The following is a 16547-nucleotide window of genomic DNA, read 5'->3' on the forward strand; positions in this document are numbered from 1 at the left end:
CCAAAACACTGACCCAAACCTGCTAATGTGTCCATAAGGGAAAAATCAGGTCTGTCTCTCTGCAACGCACAACCTGGAGACCAGGCTTCCTCAGAAAGATTTTGTGCTCCAGCTTTTGACACAAGGCGAGGTTTTGTAGGCAACTGCATGCAGATACAATCCCTGCTACCACGGGTCCTGCCACAGCACGGTTTTGCGATTCAAAACTCGTGTTGCAGCTTAGGTTTGACCCCAAAGATTCACTAACAGGTGTGGTAGTCCCAGCTTAGAAAGACTCAGCTCAATTTCTAAATGGCATTTCCTGGTACATTTCCAACACAATGTTGGAAGAATTTCAGCTACATTGCTCTCTTATTTTCTCAGTTCAAATCTAATCAGTTTTTCCTGTTCTTTCAGGATCCAACTTCTTGAAGCCAACTGTTTCATGTTTGTAAGTTAAGATTAAGGAACTGCCAATCAAATGCCTGTGGCCACCTCAGGGCTGCTCTCACCTGCCCCATCCCTACTGCTCCCATGCCTCAGCGATGGGCAGTGGGCTCTGCCCTTGGAGTGTGACCCCGACACAGAGTCACACAGACACCTGTGAGCGCTGCCGCCAGTTGAGAACCAACGACATCCCCATCATTGAGCATGACAGCAGATACCAAAAGTGTCCCTGGGGCTTGTGCCCTCGGCTCCGTGACAGTGAGGCCAGATTTACTGAGATGTTGCACGGGCAGCACTGGATAAAAGTGACTTTAACTTACTCTGGGGACCGCTTTCATTACCTGGGCACACGCAGTGCATTTTGGAAGGTACAAAGGGTCTATGAGAAGGTCAACATGAGCTGGCAATGTGGCACAGTGAAACCCACTGTGTCCTGGGCTGCATCAAAAGTAACGTGGCCAGCAGGGCGAAGGAAGTGATTCTGCCCCTCTGTTCCTCCTCTGTGAGACCTCATCTGGAATCCTGTATCCAGTTCTGGAATCCTCAACATAAGAAGGAGATGGAGCTGTTGTAATGGGTCCAGAGGAGGCTACAAAGATGATCCAAGGGCTGGAGAACCTTCCCATATGAGGACAGGCTGAGAGAGTTGGGTTTGTTCAGCCTGGAGAAGAGAAGGCTCCAAGGAGACCTTATAGTGACCTTCCAGTACCTGAAGGGGCTACAGGAAAGCTGGAGAGGGACTGTTCATAAAGGCTTGTGGTGACAGGACGAGGGAGAATGGGTATAAACTGGAGCGGGGCAGATTTAGACTGGACATTAGGAAGAATTTCTTCACCATGAGAGTGGTGAGGTACTGGAACAGGTTGCCCAGGGAAGTTGTGGCTGCCCCATCCCTGGAGGTGCTCAAGGCCAGGTTGGATGGGCTTCGGGCAGCCTGATCTAGTGGGAGGTGTCCTGGCACTAGGGAAGTAGATGATCTTTAAGGTCCCTTCCAACACTAACTATTTTATGATTCTTTATTTTATCTACTGTGAGGCTTTGTTTGACACCCTAGCCTATCTCCGGGCATAGTTTGACGTGAGTTTTCTGCGTGATTAGTACATGGCAGAAAGCTACTATCAAGCATATTTGATATTTCATTGACAATGGATTCTTATCTGAGAATTATCAGAGACTGTCAGGTGCAAAATCCACCTACTGATGAAGCAGTTACAGTAAAAATTAATTTTCAACGACATGCAGACAGGGATACAAATCACAAAATAATTTTATTTCAACACTGGACTGTTCCACCCCTAAATCTGAACACGTATATAAGGTGGACCGTTCACATCGCTCATTCTGCCTGCACCAGCATCAGCTCTGCAGTCAAGATGAAATTCACTGTGAGTATACCGGCTTCTTTATTCCTTGTAAACTAAAACTTTGATCCAAATCCATTGCCTTTCTCTCTCAGAAGCACCTACGGCTGCTTAGAGCAAAAAGATACTCCCTGGGGAGATGCCTCTCCTCCCGAGTGAGCAACTCTCACCCTGTTCACCTCATCAGACCAAGAGGTCAGGATCTCTTTCAAGGTGTAACTGCATTTATTCAACCTACAGGAAGCCCAATCCATGCTTATTGTTGTCAATGCCTTTGCCAAACTGGAGCAATGCAGTGATGGATCAACCACTTTCTTGGAATGTCTAAGCAGAAGGAATCGAATTCCTTCTCCTCACTCTTCTAGAATAGCTGTACATGACTGTATTGCAAACACCACATTGAGAAAAATGCACTAGGAATCTCTTGACCACGTTTGTCAGCCACACCTGCAGTTACATTTTTCTGCCTCATTTCCATTTCAGATTGTGACTACCGTCCTCCTTGGACTCCTGCTGACTCCAGCCCTGGCTGATTACGTGAGTAGAGGGACCAAGTTATGCATAAGTCGTTGCTCTTTCCATTGTCCCCGCTTCTTGCATTTTCCTTGCTTCTCTCCCAGTCCCTTTGGAGGAAAGGAATCTCACACTTCTTTCATGCATAAAACTCCAGCTCAAACAGATGACAGTTGTAAGATACAGAAATTATTCATTGAATCTATAAAACCATTTCTTACGAATACTCCAGAATGCCACAGCCTTTCTTCTGTGTCATTTTGCAAAAGCTGTGCTCACCAGCGTTGCTCCCTGTGGGACAGCCTTTATTCTGTCAGAGCAGCGATTTTCTATAGCTTTGGGGAGGCAACTGACAGTCTAAAAGTGTTGATTCATTTTGGTTTCTAGAATTTGGATACTGAAGGTAATCAGCACTCTAATGGAAATCACCAAAACATAAACGAGGTCTTCCAAAAGACTCCAATCATGAGAAAGCAAGTCAGTGTTGCTGGAGGCCTCCAAACTCTGACCCTCCACAGGCAACGGCGCATTGCAACTATCCATCAAGAGGGCAGCCAGGGGTCATGGAAAACTATGTGGAACTACAATTCGGTGAGTGGCAAGGAGCACTCTTTCTCAGAAAATGAACAAGGAGAGCAGCTCCTCTAAAGCTGACCAAAACATAGGACTTAATTCTTAAGCAGCTGAATTCCTACATGACAATAATTTTATTTCACAGGGTGCAGTTGCAACCAAAGTGCTGCCACAGAGAGCCTGCTACGTTTCCAAGGTGGACAGAAAGCAGCTGCCTCACTTTGATGAACTTTCTGCAGTGGCTGATGAGAGCATGGTAAGATGAAGAAGGAGTTGCTGCTTGCAAAGTTTTGCAGTAATGCAAAGATGTCAGAGACTGTGCTGTTTGCAAAAGCTTTTAAACCAACAGTTACTTTCCAAGCCATTCAGATTGCACCATTAATGATGAATTTGCGTCAAAGTCAACAGTGTTTGACATTAACAATATCTCAAACCACTGAAAAGTCAGAATGTCCGGTTGCAAGTGCTGTGGTTGAGGACTATCATGTTTTTTCAAAGTTGTAAATGACTTAGATTCCTTTTAGAATGTCATGGATTACTTAGATTTCAAACTTCCAATGCTTTTTTCCTAAGAAATCAGCACCACGTAAGCCTGAGTTCAGCCCCCAGAATTCCTAACAGACCCCTGCTCATGCAGTGCAATAAGAGACTGCGCTAAACATGGTTTTGGCGAAACACCAAGCAGGGAGCCATCATTCCAGAGATAGGAACGTGCATAGCATTAAATGGATCGGGGCACTGATCTTGTTGAACGATGTTATTTGATGTTTAGAGCCAGAAAGGTCAAACACAACCTTCAAAGAAGCTCACATTCGTCACTGAGAGACGCATCCGTGACCCCAGGTCTTATGGACAAGACATCGTTGATCTGTGCAGAGGACTCCCCACCTATAATGCTTACGTAGTCTTAGGTGAGTACAGGCATATGGAATCCATCTATGACTAGCCAGGTGGTTTTTTTTTTCCCCTTGGGGAATAACACACAAATGATGCTATTCAGCAAGAGAGGGACAAAAATCGAGAACCTCAGGAGTCGCAGTGAGGGATTGATATCTCTGCAGATCAGGATTGGAAGAGTGTTGAGTCACAACCTCCAAAATTGATCTGATCCAACTCCTTACTACCCATTTTGGGTAAGTTCATGGTGGCTTAAGTTTTGGCCCAGAATATTTCAAGGTGCCCTCACCTGCAATGCCAGGGTACAGGAAAAGGTTCATCCATGGAATTGCTGTCCTTCAGTTCTGAGACTGATGACCAGGCCCCGAGGAAATCCATGAAACACTCGTGTTTTGCTACACTAAGCCAAGTTGCCTCATTCCCTGTAGGACTGCCACAGGTGGAATGATCGCATTGTCTAGGAGTTTGGTGACCTGCACTTCACAGCATTCTCTGACACTATCAAACCCTCGCAGGGGCTGCTCTCTGGCACTGGCACAGCCGTGTGACACACAGCGATATATACGACCAGTAGAGATTGTCACAGTGCCCCTCTGTGCTTATTCAGTGTCTGGAGTGGGACGAGTTGTTATGTGGAGGAGTTAATCCTGGAGCAGCAGCAAAGAACTCCGAGCTGTACTGCAGGCGGATCGTCTGCAAGCCCTGTTATGAGAAAGCTGCTCTAGAGATCAGGCAGAGGATGTTGCGTTCTGCCCTGGCAGCATCTGCATCTCCTCACTGTGTGCTCTGCTTTGGTTCCTGAGGTGGCTGCATTTGATCAAACACGCCAGTATGACGTGCCTGGTATTAAGGGCTGCCAAGCAATGCTCAGGGCACTTAACACCACCTCAGCTGTTTCCTCATGCTATGTTTTTCTTTTTTTGTTTTTCAAGGACCAAACTATCAATACCATCAAGAATCATGCAGTACACTTGGTGTCCTGTCACTTGTGGGCCTTCAGTACTGCCATCAGTATCATCAGGGTATGAATAGTGGTGATTTAATTTGAGCAGAGTGTGAAGGTCATTGGAACCGACTGAACCAAGTATGGATGCTCCAAGGCTGCTGCACAAAGCCAACCCCAATGCTGTTCTTCCCCAGCATCTCCTCTTTTGAGGGTTTCACTCTTGATGATTCAGATGCTGACACAGATCAATTGGTGACTATTTCTTTCAAATAAAGACCTTTAGCATGGTTTAACTCTGGCTACTGTCTCATTTACATACCCTTTGTCAAGTATGAACACATCCAGAAACCTATTTGGATTGCAAATCTTCTCCCCATTTGGAGCCCTTTGAAATCTCATTTCAAAGGCTGCTCATAACCCAGGGCACACCCAGTGAGGTGCGCAGTGGGGCAGAGTGTGTTCATTATCGATGAGGCACATGGAATGGAGGGCATTTCATAGAACCATAGAATTGTTTGGGTCAAAGAGAACTCTAAGGGCCATCTGGTCCAATCCCCTTCAATAAGCAAGAAATCATCAACCTGATCATGTTGCTCAGAGCCTTGTCCAATCTGACCTTGAATGCTTCTGGGAACAGGGTTTCCACCACTGCTCTGGGCAACCTGTGCTGCAGTTTTGGCACCTTCAACATAAAGAATCTCCTCCTTAAATCTAGTCTGGATCCTCTCTCTTTCAGTTTAAAACAGTTAACACTTGTCCTCTTGCAACACCCCTTGATAAAATGTTTGTCTCCATCGTTGTAGGCCCCCCTTAAGGATTGAAAGGTGACAATAACGCCTCCCCGGATAATTGTCTTCTGCAGGCTGAACAACGCCAACTCTCTCAGCCTCTCCTTGTAGCAGACATGAGTAGAGCAGTCCATCCCTCTAACCATTTCTGTAGGCTGTTCTGGACTGACTCCAACAGGTCCACGTCTTTCCTGCACTGGGGATGTCAGAGCTGGATGCAGGACCCCAGGAGAGGGTTTTAGCAGAGTGGAGTAGAGGGGCAGAATCCCTTTCCTTTGCCCTGCTGCCCAGTCTGTTTTTGTTGCAGCCCAGGAAACTGTTGGTCTTCTGAGATGAAATCACCCATTGCATCTCAGTCAGAATAAATGACAGAGGAACCAACGGGAACCTTGTCGTTGGTGTATACTACAGGCCACCCGACCAAGGAGAGCCAACCAATGAAGCCTTCTTCCTCCAGCTACAGGAGGCTTCAGGATCGCAAGTTCTCATCCTACTTGGGGACTTCAACCACCCCGACAAATGCTGGAAAAGTAGCACGGCAGCTGTAGGCAATCCAGGAGACTCCTGGAGTGCATTAAAGAGAATTCCTTAGTCCAACTAATAGAGATCCCCATGTGAGGGGAGACAATACTGGACCTGATGGTCACTCATACAAGTGAGCTCATCAGTGACATTCGCATTGGAGGCAGCCTGGGCTGCAGTGATTGTGCTCTGGTGGAGATCAAGGTCCTGAGGGATATGAGACAGGTGAGGAGTATAGTCAGGACACTAAATTTCAGGAAAGCAGGCTTCCAGCTCTTCAAGGAGTTACTCGGTAGAACCCTCCGGGACATGGTCCTCCGGGACAAGGGAGTGGAACAGAGCTGGAAAATATTTAAGAATGTTTTCCATAAAGCGCAAGAGAGCTCAGTCCCCGGATGTGGAAAATCAGGCAGGAAAGGGAAGAGACCAGTGTGGCTTAGTCGAGAGCTGCTGGTTAAACTCAAGAACAAGAGGGAACTGCTCAGGCAGTGCAAGAAGGGACAGAGAACCTGGGAAGTGTACGGAGATGCTGCCCGGTTGTGTAGGGACGAGCTCAGGAAGGCCAAGGCACACCTGGAGCTGAACTTGGCAAGGGAAGTGAAGACCAACAAGAAGGGTTTCTACATGTCTGACAATCAGAAGAGGAAGGTTAAAGAGACTGTCCCCCACCGATGGTTGGGAATGGTGACATCGTATCAACAGACAAGGAGAAGGCTGAGGTACTTAACAACATTTTTGCCTCAATCTTCACCCACAACCACACTCCTCACCCCTCCTGGGTCATGGAACAACAACATGGTGACATGGGGGGTAAACCCCTCCCACTGTAGAGGAAGATCAGGTTTGTGACCACTTGAGGAACCTGAACATTTACAAGTCCATGGCACCTGATGAGATGCACCCCAGAGTACAGACGGAATTGGCCGATGTGGTTGCCAAGACACTCTCCATGACATTTGAAAAGTCATTACAATCAAGAGAAGGCCCTGGAGACTGGGAGAAGGGTGACATTGTGCCCATTTTTAAAAATGGTAGAAAGGATGACTCTGGGAACTACCGACACGTCAGTGTCACCTCAGTGCCTGGGAAGATCATGGAACAGATCCTCCTAGAAGCTCTGCTAAAGCACATGGAGGACAGGGAGGTGATTAATGGCAGCCAGCACGGCTTCACCAGGGGCAAATCCTGCATGACCAACCTAGTGGCTTTCTACGACGGGGTAACCGCAGCAGTGGACATCGGTAAACCAATGGATGTGATCGATCTGGACTTCTGTAAAACTTTTGGCACGGTCCCCCACAACATCCTTCTCTCTAAATTGGAAAGATATGGATTTAATGGGTGGCCTCTTTGGTGGATGAGAAGCTGCTTAGATGGTCATATTCAGAGAGTAGTGGTCAATGGCTTGAAGTCCATATGGAATCTGTGACAAGCAGTGAACCTCAAGAGTCCGCACTGGGACCGGTGCTGTTTAACATCTTCATCAATGATATTGACACCGAGATCGAGTGCACCCTCAGCAATTTTGCAGATGATACCAAGCTGAGTGGTGTAGTTGCCACACCAGAAGGATGGGATATCATCCAGAAGGACCTGGACAGCTTGGAGAAGTGAGGCTGTGAGAACCTCATGAGGTTCAACAAGGCCAAGTGCAAGGTCCTACAGATGGGTTGGGACAATCCGCAATTTCACTACAGAATGGGGGATGATGTGATTGAGAGCAGACCCGAGGAGAAGAACTTGGATTGCTGATTGCTTGTCATCATCCGGCAACGTATGCTCACAGACCAGAATCCAACAGTTTCCTGGGCTGCATCCAAAGAAGTGTGGCCAGCAGGGCAAGGGAGGTGGTTCTGCCCCTCTATTCCTCTCTTGTGAAACCTCATCCAGAGTATTGTGTCCAGTTCTGGAATCTCCAACACAAAAAGGAGACGGAGCTGTTGGAACGGTTCCACAGGAGGGCTACAAGGATGATCCGTTGGGCTGGAGCACCACCCATAAGAGGACAGGCTGAGAGTGTTGGGGTTGTTCAGCCTGGAGAAGAGAAGGTTCCCAAGAAATCTTACAGCGACCTTCCTGTACCCGAAAGGGGCTACAAGAAAGCTGGAGAGGGGCTGTTTACAAGGGCTTGTAGTATAAACTGGAGAGGGGCAGATTTAGAGTGGACATAAGGAGGAATTTCTTCACTATGGGAGTGGGGAGGCACTGGAACAGGTTGCCCACCAAAGCTGTGGCTGCCCCATCCCTGGAGAAATTTGTCTCTGCCCATGGCAGAGGGGTTGGAACTGGATGGGCTTTAAGGTCCCTTCCAACCTAAACTATTCTATGATTCCATAATTCCATGATTCTATGACTTTATGATTGCCTGTTCTCATCCAGCCAAATTCATGAGGTTCACATGGACCCACTTCTCAAGTTTGTCCAGGTCCCTCTGGATGGCATCCCGTCCCGCAGGTGTGTCAACCCCACCACTCAGCTGGGTGTCATCTGCAAACCTGCTGTGGGTGCACTCAGTCCCACTGTGTATGTTGTTGATGATGATTCTAAAGAGTAGTGGTCCCCAGAGGACACCTGAGTGACACCACTTGTCACTGATATCCATATGGACATTGAGCCACTAATGCTGCAATGGCACCGTAAAGGGAGAAAACCATTTATTCCATTTATCCTTTTGCCTGACAAGCTGTGGAAACCAAACTCCAGAAGATCCCAGTGCTCTTTGGAACAAACCGTGTCCTCTGAATGCTGTTTGCATATTCACTTGCCAAAGTCAGGCACACGTTTCTAGATAACCAGCATTACCTTAGACTTCATTGCTTCAGGATTCCTGCCCCTTACTGACTCCGAGGGGTCAGTTACAGCTCTCTAAACACGTGATCAACTGGAACAGGCTCTGAAGGGGAATCCAGAGTTTGCATTCTGGTGAGTCACAGAGGACTGAGAGTCCGGACACCTCTGCTGTGGCTTGGACTTGGTCATCGGAGGATTCTGAGGCTTAAGCTCAGGTTCTTAGAAAACACTTTTAACCGAGTGCTTTCATTTCCAATGGGCAGCCAAACTCAGCCACCCACGTTTTGGAAACACTGAAAACCAGAAGCCCCTAACGATCTCCTCAGCATCTGCTCCAAACTCTGGAGGGTGGGAACCAGGTTGAGCATCTTTGTCTGAATTCATTTAGAGAGGAATCTTCTACTGATTACAGACACCCCTTTGAGCAGCCTGGGAGGAACTTTGTCCAGCAAGAAATCAGTGTGAAAGACCATATTCAGAAGTGCTGCAGGGATGCTCAGGCCCTGGGCAGTGCTTGGAAATGGCTGAAGTCGAGACAAACAAAAGCAAGAGAGACACAAGGCTGAACAGAGCAGGGCAGGCTGCTGAGAAGGGCATGGCCCAGTGACACAGCCCTCCTGCCTATGGCACTGAGCAAAGGGGACAGCAGCTCCTGGGACTGTACCCTGCCCCTAGGCAGGCTGCTGGATAAATGTGGCAAGTATTTTTGCAGCTATCTAATAAAACGGAGAAGGGGTTTCTACTTGAGAAACAGTTTCCTGCACCACCTCAAGGACACAAGGTAGGATGGCGAATGAAAGCGGTGAGAAAGCTAATTGATTGCTTGGGAAAAGTACTCATTCCCTACCCCAAAGGGGAGAAAAGGCTCCAAGAACCAAAGACAGGTCTCTACACAGGGCTGAGCCCCTTCCCAAAGTTCAGTCTCTCAAAAGTTGCCTTGCACTTAATTAACTCCCTCTCCCTTATCAAAGGTGGATGTACAGATTCCAAATGACATTCTTCGTTGTGCTAAATTCTCTTCTTGGGCTTTGTATCTTTCTTTGGTGCTTGGGGACCTAGTCCTCACCGGCTTCCACCCAGAGAGAATCGCTTCATTATCTCAAGAAGGAGACTCCACAGCTTGTGCCCATACAGGAAACTCATTCAAGCTCTGTGCCGAGGAATTCCCTCTTAACTTGCTCACCCCACTGCTGGTGAGAAGGCTGGTAGCAGCATTTGGCACACCAAAATAAATATTAACGAGATTATGAATGAGGGTGTAAAAGGTTGAAGGGAAAACGAAGAAGGTAATTATTGTAATGCTATGGTTTTAAGTGATATCCTCGAATTCAGGAAATGTGTCCCTAAGGGAAAAATCAGGTCTGTCTCTCTGCAACGCACAACCTGGAGACCAGGCTTCCTCAGAAATGTTTTTGGCTCCAGCTGTTGACACAAGGTGAGGTTTTGTAGGCAACTGCATGCAGATACAATCCCTGCTACCACGGGTCCTCCCACAGAACGGTTTTGAGATTCAAAACTCATGTTGCAGCTTAGGTTTGACCACAAAGATTCACTAACAGGTGTGGTAGTCCCAGCTTAGAAAGACTCAGCTCAATTTCTAAATGGCATTTCCTGGTACATTTCCAACACAATGTTGGAAGAATTTCAGCTGCATTGTTCTCTTTTTTTCTCAGTTCACATCTAATCAATTTTTCCTGTTCTTTCAAGATCCGACTTCTTGAAGCAAAGTGTTTCATGTTTGTAAGTTAAGATTAAGGAACTGCCAATCACATGCCTGTGGCCACCTCAGGGCTGCTCCCACCTGCCCCATCCCCGCTGCTCCCACGCCTCAGCCATGGGCAGTGGGCTCTGCCCTTGGAGCACAAACGCAGCCCCGTGTCACACAGACCCCTGTAAGCGCTGCTGCCTGTTGAGAACCAATGACATCCCCATCATTGGGCACAACGGCAGAGACCAAGAGTGTCCCTGGGGCTTGTGCCCTCAGCGTAGTGGCATTGAGACCAGATTTACTGAGATGTTGCACTGGCAGCACTGGATAGAAGTGACTTTTCCATCTGAAACCCCTTTCTCTTTCATCATGTGCTGGATTTCAGCTGAAAAGGAATGTTGGAATCTTGACATCCATTCCTCACCACACACTCAGGCCTCACACAAAATGGAACTGAGCAACTTGACACAACCCCAGGGGTTCCAATCCCTCCCTCCCTGAGTGATCGTACCTTTCCACAAGGATTGGCATCCTCACAGGAAATCATCAGGGGAAAAAAGTCACTGCTACCACCTCAAATCAGCTGCAGACCCTCCAACTTGCAAAGACGTGAAATATTGCACCGTGAACTGCCCATGTACTGTAACATGATTCTCAGTGGCAACATGGGATTTGCATCATGTATGTTGGACGTCTCTGTGGTTTCCTGGGCACACGCAGTACATTTTGGAAGGCACAAAAGGCTCTTCTTTATTTTCTCTGTGAGGCCTTGTTTTCACCCTCGGCTATCTCTGGCCATAGTTCGAGGTGAGTTTTCTGTGTGATTAGTACATGGCAGAAAGTTACGATGAAACTTATTTAATTATTTACTGCCAATGGATCCTTATCTCAGAATTATCAGAGTGTGGCAGGTCAAAAATCCCCATGTTTATGAAGCAGTTACAGCAGGAATTAATTTTCAGTGACATGCTCATGGGCATACAAATAAAAAAAATTATCTCAACACTGAACTGTTCCACCCCTAAATCTGAACACGTATATAAGGTGGACCGTTCACATCGCTCATTCTGCCTGCACCAGCATCAGCTCTGCAGTCAAGATGAAATTCACTGTGAGTATGCCAACTTCTTTATTCCATGTAAACTAAAACTCTGATCCAAATCCATTGCCTTTCTCTCTCAGAAGCGCCTACGGGGGAGGATGGGTCACTGTCAGTGACTACTGTAATTCCAGCCTGAAAGCACAAACATCTCCCAGGCATGCAGTTAAACACCGGACTGGGAAAAAGGCACTAGGATTCTCATGATCAGTTTGCCAGTCAGACAAGCAGTTACACTTTTCTCTTTTCTTTCTGATTTCCATTTCAGATTGTGACTACCGTCCTCCTTGGACTCCTGCTGACTCCAGCCCTTGCTGAGAATGTGAGTAGAATCACCAAATCTTTGTTCTTTCCATAGTCTCTACTTCTTGCATTTTCCTTGTTTCTTTCCCCATCGCTTTGGAGGAAAGGAACCTCACACTTAAACCTCTGGCCCTCCAGATGACAGCTGTAAGAAACAGAAATTATTCATTGAGTCTATACAACCATTCCTCAGGGCTACTCCAGAATGCCACAGCCTTTCTTCTGTGTCACTTTGAAAATGCTGTGGTCGCCATCGGTGCCACCCTTGGGCCAGTCTGTATTCTGTCAGAGCGGTGACTTTCTACAGCTTTGGGGAGAAAAATGGCTGACATGAAGGTCTAAATCCGTTATTTCATTTCGTTCCCTAGTATATGAACACAGGAAACCAGCATTCGAGTGGAAATAACCAATATATAAATGAGCAGTCCCAAAACAATCAGATGCTAACAAAGCAAATCACTGTTGATGGCGGCCTCCAAACTCTGACCATCCATGTGCAACGACGTGTGGCAACAATTGAGCAAGAGAGCACCCATGGATTATGGGAAACCATCCTGAACTTCAATACGGTGAGTGGCAAGAAGCATGCTGTCTCAGAAAATGAACGAGAGCAGCTTCTCTAAAGCTGACCAAAATACAGGACTTGTTTCTTTATTCTTATCATTTCTAGTCCCAGATTTGGGGGGAAAAATATCTGCATTTATGACTCTTTTACTAGAGGCTTTATTCCAACCTTACTGCTTGAAGAGATGAATTCCTACATGCCAATAACTTCATTTCACAGGGTGCGGTTGCAAGCAAAGTGCTGCCAGAGAGAGTTTGCTACGTTTCCAAAGTGCACAGAATGGAGATGCCTGACTTTGATGAGATTGCCAGACTGATTCAAGACGGCATGGTAAGACCAAAAGGGAGTCGTTACTTGCAAAGTTGTTGCAAAGTTTGATGAAATTCCACCATCATTTTAAAGGCGATGTCACTCCCAGCCCTCCCTGCTAAGTGTGCCCTTAGTCTGGTGTTCATCGAGCTGTTCGGTAACTGAGCTTTCTCTTTTTTGAGAGGATGAGACTTTCACAGGTGTCAGGATTGTCCTGAACAGGAACGTGGCTTAGGAATTCCTCCTGGCTACGGTTTCTCCAAAGAGAAGGAATAGGTGTGTGTATCTGCCAAGCGGTGCTACCATCCTCTTGGGTTCTGCTTTAGAAGGCAGAATGACTAGGCTTCTGCCATGCCTCCCAGTTACAGCCAGAGCACCTCGAGGGCAAGACAGTAGAGAGTCACTTTGGAGGAGGTCTGTGTTTAAGCACTGGCTGCCCCACTCTCTTCCTCTACAGCTCTTTCATTGAGCTTCCAGTGCTCTTGAGCCTCCCTCCACCTCCCTCCCTGTCCAAGGCTCCCTTGGACAGATCAGCCACAGGAGCTGTCTTCAGGCCTTGCTAATGGTCCCCTGATCACGCAGGGCATTAAGAGACTGCACTAAACATGGTTTGGGAGAAACTTCCAGAAACAATGATGTGCATAGCATTCAATGGATCAGGACACTGATCGTGCTATACGTTATCTGATATTTAGAACATGGAAAGTCAAGGACAACCTGCAAAAAAGGTCACATTCATCGTTCAGAGACGCATCCGTGACCTCAGGTCTTACGGACAAGACATCGTTGACCTGTGCAGAGGACTCCCCACCTACGTGGCTTATAAAGTTAATCGTGAGTACAGGAAAATGAATTCTCTCTATAAATAACCAGGTGGGTTTTTCCACTTGGGGAATAACACACAAGTGATGCTGTTCAGCAAGAAAAAAAACACAAATAAGGAACCTCAGAAGTTACTCAGAGGCTTCGATATCTCTGCAGATCAGGAGTGGAAGAGTGTTGAGTCACAACCTCTAAACTGATCTGATCCAACCCCTTACCACCCATTTTAACTCAAGTTCAAGGTGGCTTAAGTTTTGACCCAGAGTTTTTCAGGGTGCCCTCTCCTGCAATGCCAGAGTACAGGAAAAGGGTCATCCCAAGAATTGCTGTCCTTCAGTTCAGAGGCTGATGATCAGGTCCTGAAGAATCCCACCAAACACTCGTGTTTTGCGACACTAAGCCAAGTTGCCTCATTCCCTGTAGGACTGTCACAGGTGGAATGATCACATTGCCTAGAAGTTTGATGATGTGCACTTCACAGCATTCTCTGACACTGTCAAACCCTTGAAGGGGCTGCTCTCTGGCACTGGCACAGCCATGAGACACGCAGTGATATATACGACCAGTACAGATTGCCATAGTGCCTCTCTATGCTTTTTCAGTATCTGGAGTGGGACGAGTTGTTATGCAGAGGAGTTATGGGAAAGGGTACTCAACACCACCTTAGATATTTCCTTATGCTATGTTTTTCTTCACTTCTTCCTCAAGGACCCCAAGATCAATACAATCAAGAATCATGCAATATATTTAATATCCTGCAACTTTTGGGCCTTCAATACTGCCATCAGTATGAGTAGACCATGCAGAAAGGTTTTGAAACCAATTGAACCAGGTACGGATGCTCCACAGCTGCTGCACAAAGTCAACCCCAATGCTGTTCTTCCCCAGCATCTCCATTTTTGAGGGTTTTGTTCTTGATGATTCAAATGCTGAAAAAGATCAATCGGTGACCATTTCTTCCAAATAAAGACCTTTAGCATGGATTAACTCTGGCTGCTTTCTCATTTCCATACCCTTGACCAACTAGGAACACATCCAGAAACCTATTTGGATTGCAAATTTTCTCCCCATTTGGAGCCCTTTGAAATCTCTTTTCAAAGGCCGCTCTTAACCTAGGGCACACCCAGTGAGGTGGGCAGGGGGCAGAGTGTGTTCATTGTATTGTATACACAATGGAGACCTCTCCATAGAATCAAAGAATGATTTGAGTTGAAGGGACATTTAAAGGCCATCTGGTCCAATCCCCTTCCATAAGCAGAAAACTGTCAATCTGATCAGGTTACACAGAACTCTGTACAACCTGACTTTGAACGCTTCCAGGAATGGGGGATTCCACCACTGCTCTGGGCAACCTGTGCTTGTGTAAAGAATTTCTCCCTTCAATTTAGTCTGAATCCCCCCTCTTTCTGTTGCATACCCTCACCCTTTTTCTTCCTGCAACACCCCTTGAAAAAACATTTGTTCCCATCACTCCTGTAGGCTCCTTTTAAATATTGAAAGGCCACAATCACGTCTCCCCAGAGCCTTGTCTCTTGTAGACTGAACAACCCCGACTCTCACAGCGTTTCCTCCTAGCAGAGGTGTTCCATCCCTCTGACCATTTCTCTGGTCTCCTTTGGATGCACTCCAACAGGACCCGATATGAGCTACGGCCTTCATAATAGTCCCACTTCTGGCCTTTCTAGTGTGAGACTGAGGGACTGATAGAGGGAGAGGCTGACCCCTACGCTCCCAGCTCCCCTAGAGCTCAGGTGGGGAAGTCCAGAACAGCCACTACCAAAGATCTGGTTCCTTTCCTACCTAGCCTTAGAGAAGCCTGGCCTTCCAAGGGTTCTCCACTCCGTTAGCTCTGCCCAGGCCTCGGCAGCAGGAGCCAGGAGGTACCGTTGGCCCATGTCTCTGTCTTATCCACGCGGGATGGGATGAGGCTGCTGCATTTGCACTCTCAGTGTTTTAATCCTTGGGGCAGCAAGATGCCTGACTCACTTGTAGCCCAGAGGTCTCCACTTCTGTCCAAAGTCTGTTCCCATGCTGGCTGGTGGTCTCCCTTGAAACCTGGCCTGCTGCTTTTCCTGCTCTTTCCTCAGGCTGTTGCTTTTGCTAAGAATTTTTTAAAGACAAATTTCACTTTCTCAGCCACAAAACCAGCTCAAAAGCCTGAGTCAAGTGCACTGGCAGCCCAGCCAGAAACCTGACATGGTGCCCCCACACTTAGAATCATAGAATCACTAGGTCAGAAAAGACCTCTTGGATCATCGAGTCCAACCATTGATACAATTCCTGAAGCTGCTCCACTCCTCAGCCGTCAGGACTGGGAGAAGAGGCACGTTGCTGTAGTCCCAGAAGACTGGAGAAGGAAGGCTCGGCGCCCCTGTGCCTGGGATCTCCTCTTTAGCTCCTGCTGGAGTGGGGGCTGCTCTGACTGCAGCACGGTCTTGCTTCTGAGCTGTGCCGCTCAGGTTTTAGAGCTTGTGGTGGTGTTTGTGATAGGAGACCAAAACCACAAGTGGAGCTGAAGTTGTGTTTTCCAGCAAGTTCTGTTGGAAGGAAGAGGGTTCATGCTCTTGCAGCTGAAATGAGTTTGCTGAGGATGGTGCGAGGGGGAGCTCGTGTCATAGGCACAGTCTTTGCTGAATATTTCTGAGGACTGAGGAAACACAAGGGCTGAAGCCTGGCATGGCTTGTCACGCTGACCACTGGGAAGCTGCACCAGGTTTTCAAAGGTCTGTAAACACCGGGGCTGCCTCCGTGGGAAGCCAGGATGCCTCTGCCCAGCGCCTGTGGCTGCTGTCAGCAAACGGCTTCTTTGGTGGTACCTCAAGCTGCCATGGTGTGTGTTCAGTGCACTCCGTGCACGAAGGAGAGGCTTCATCCGGATGCTCTGCTGGAGTTTCTGCCACAAGGAGGCGTTCCTTGAGCTGTTTT

General features: G+C 47.5%; 2 protein-coding genes across 2 annotated transcripts; both read left to right on the forward strand.

Annotated features, from left to right (window-relative positions):
• Nucleotides 1-1565: 1565 nt before the first annotated feature.
• LOC128854653 (gastrokine-1-like) lies at nt 1566-3819 on the forward strand. The gene is made up of 5 exons (XM_054088786.1): nt 1566-1811; nt 2271-2324; nt 2688-2891; nt 3019-3129; nt 3646-3819. Exons 1-5 carry the CDS (start codon nt 1572-1574, stop codon nt 3817-3819), a joined length of 783 nt encoding a protein of 260 aa, XP_053944761.1. The 5' UTR covers nt 1566-1571.
• Nucleotides 3820-11611: 7792 nt separating this feature from the next.
• On the forward strand, nt 11612-14463 carry LOC128849193 (gastrokine-1-like). The gene is made up of 6 exons (XM_054049588.1): nt 11612-11635; nt 11892-11945; nt 12295-12495; nt 12711-12821; nt 13496-13634; nt 14331-14463. Exons 1-6 carry the CDS (start codon nt 11624-11626, stop codon nt 14417-14419), a joined length of 606 nt encoding a protein of 201 aa, XP_053905563.1. The 5' UTR covers nt 11612-11623; the 3' UTR covers nt 14420-14463.
• The last annotated feature ends 2084 nt before the right edge of the window (nt 14464-16547 follow it).

The sequence above is a fragment of the Cuculus canorus genome, chromosome 26 (genome assembly GCF_017976375.1).
Source record: "Cuculus canorus isolate bCucCan1 chromosome 26, bCucCan1.pri, whole genome shotgun sequence".
NCBI lineage: Eukaryota > Metazoa > Chordata > Aves > Cuculiformes > Cuculidae > Cuculus > Cuculus canorus.

Excerpts from the sequence above, each read along its gene's own strand:
- LOC128849193 (XM_054049588.1), top strand. Across the intron at positions 11,946-12,294 it reads CTCCAGCCCTTGCTGAGAAT|TATATGAACACAGGAAACCA; the intron begins GTGAGTAGAATC and ends TTCGTTCCCTAG. Across the intron at positions 13,635-14,330 it reads CGTGGCTTATAAAGTTAATC|GACCCCAAGATCAATACAAT; the intron begins GTGAGTACAGGA and ends TTCTTCCTCAAG.
- LOC128854653 (XM_054088786.1), top strand. The coding sequence starts at position 1,572 with ATGGATTCTTATCTGAGAATTATCAGAGACTGTCAGGTGCAAAATCCA. Across the intron at positions 2,325-2,687 it reads CTCCAGCCCTGGCTGATTAC|AATTTGGATACTGAAGGTAA; the intron begins GTGAGTAGAGGG and ends TTTGGTTTCTAG. Across the intron at positions 3,130-3,645 it reads CAGTGGCTGATGAGAGCATG|AGCCAGAAAGGTCAAACACA; the intron begins GTAAGATGAAGA and ends TTTGATGTTTAG.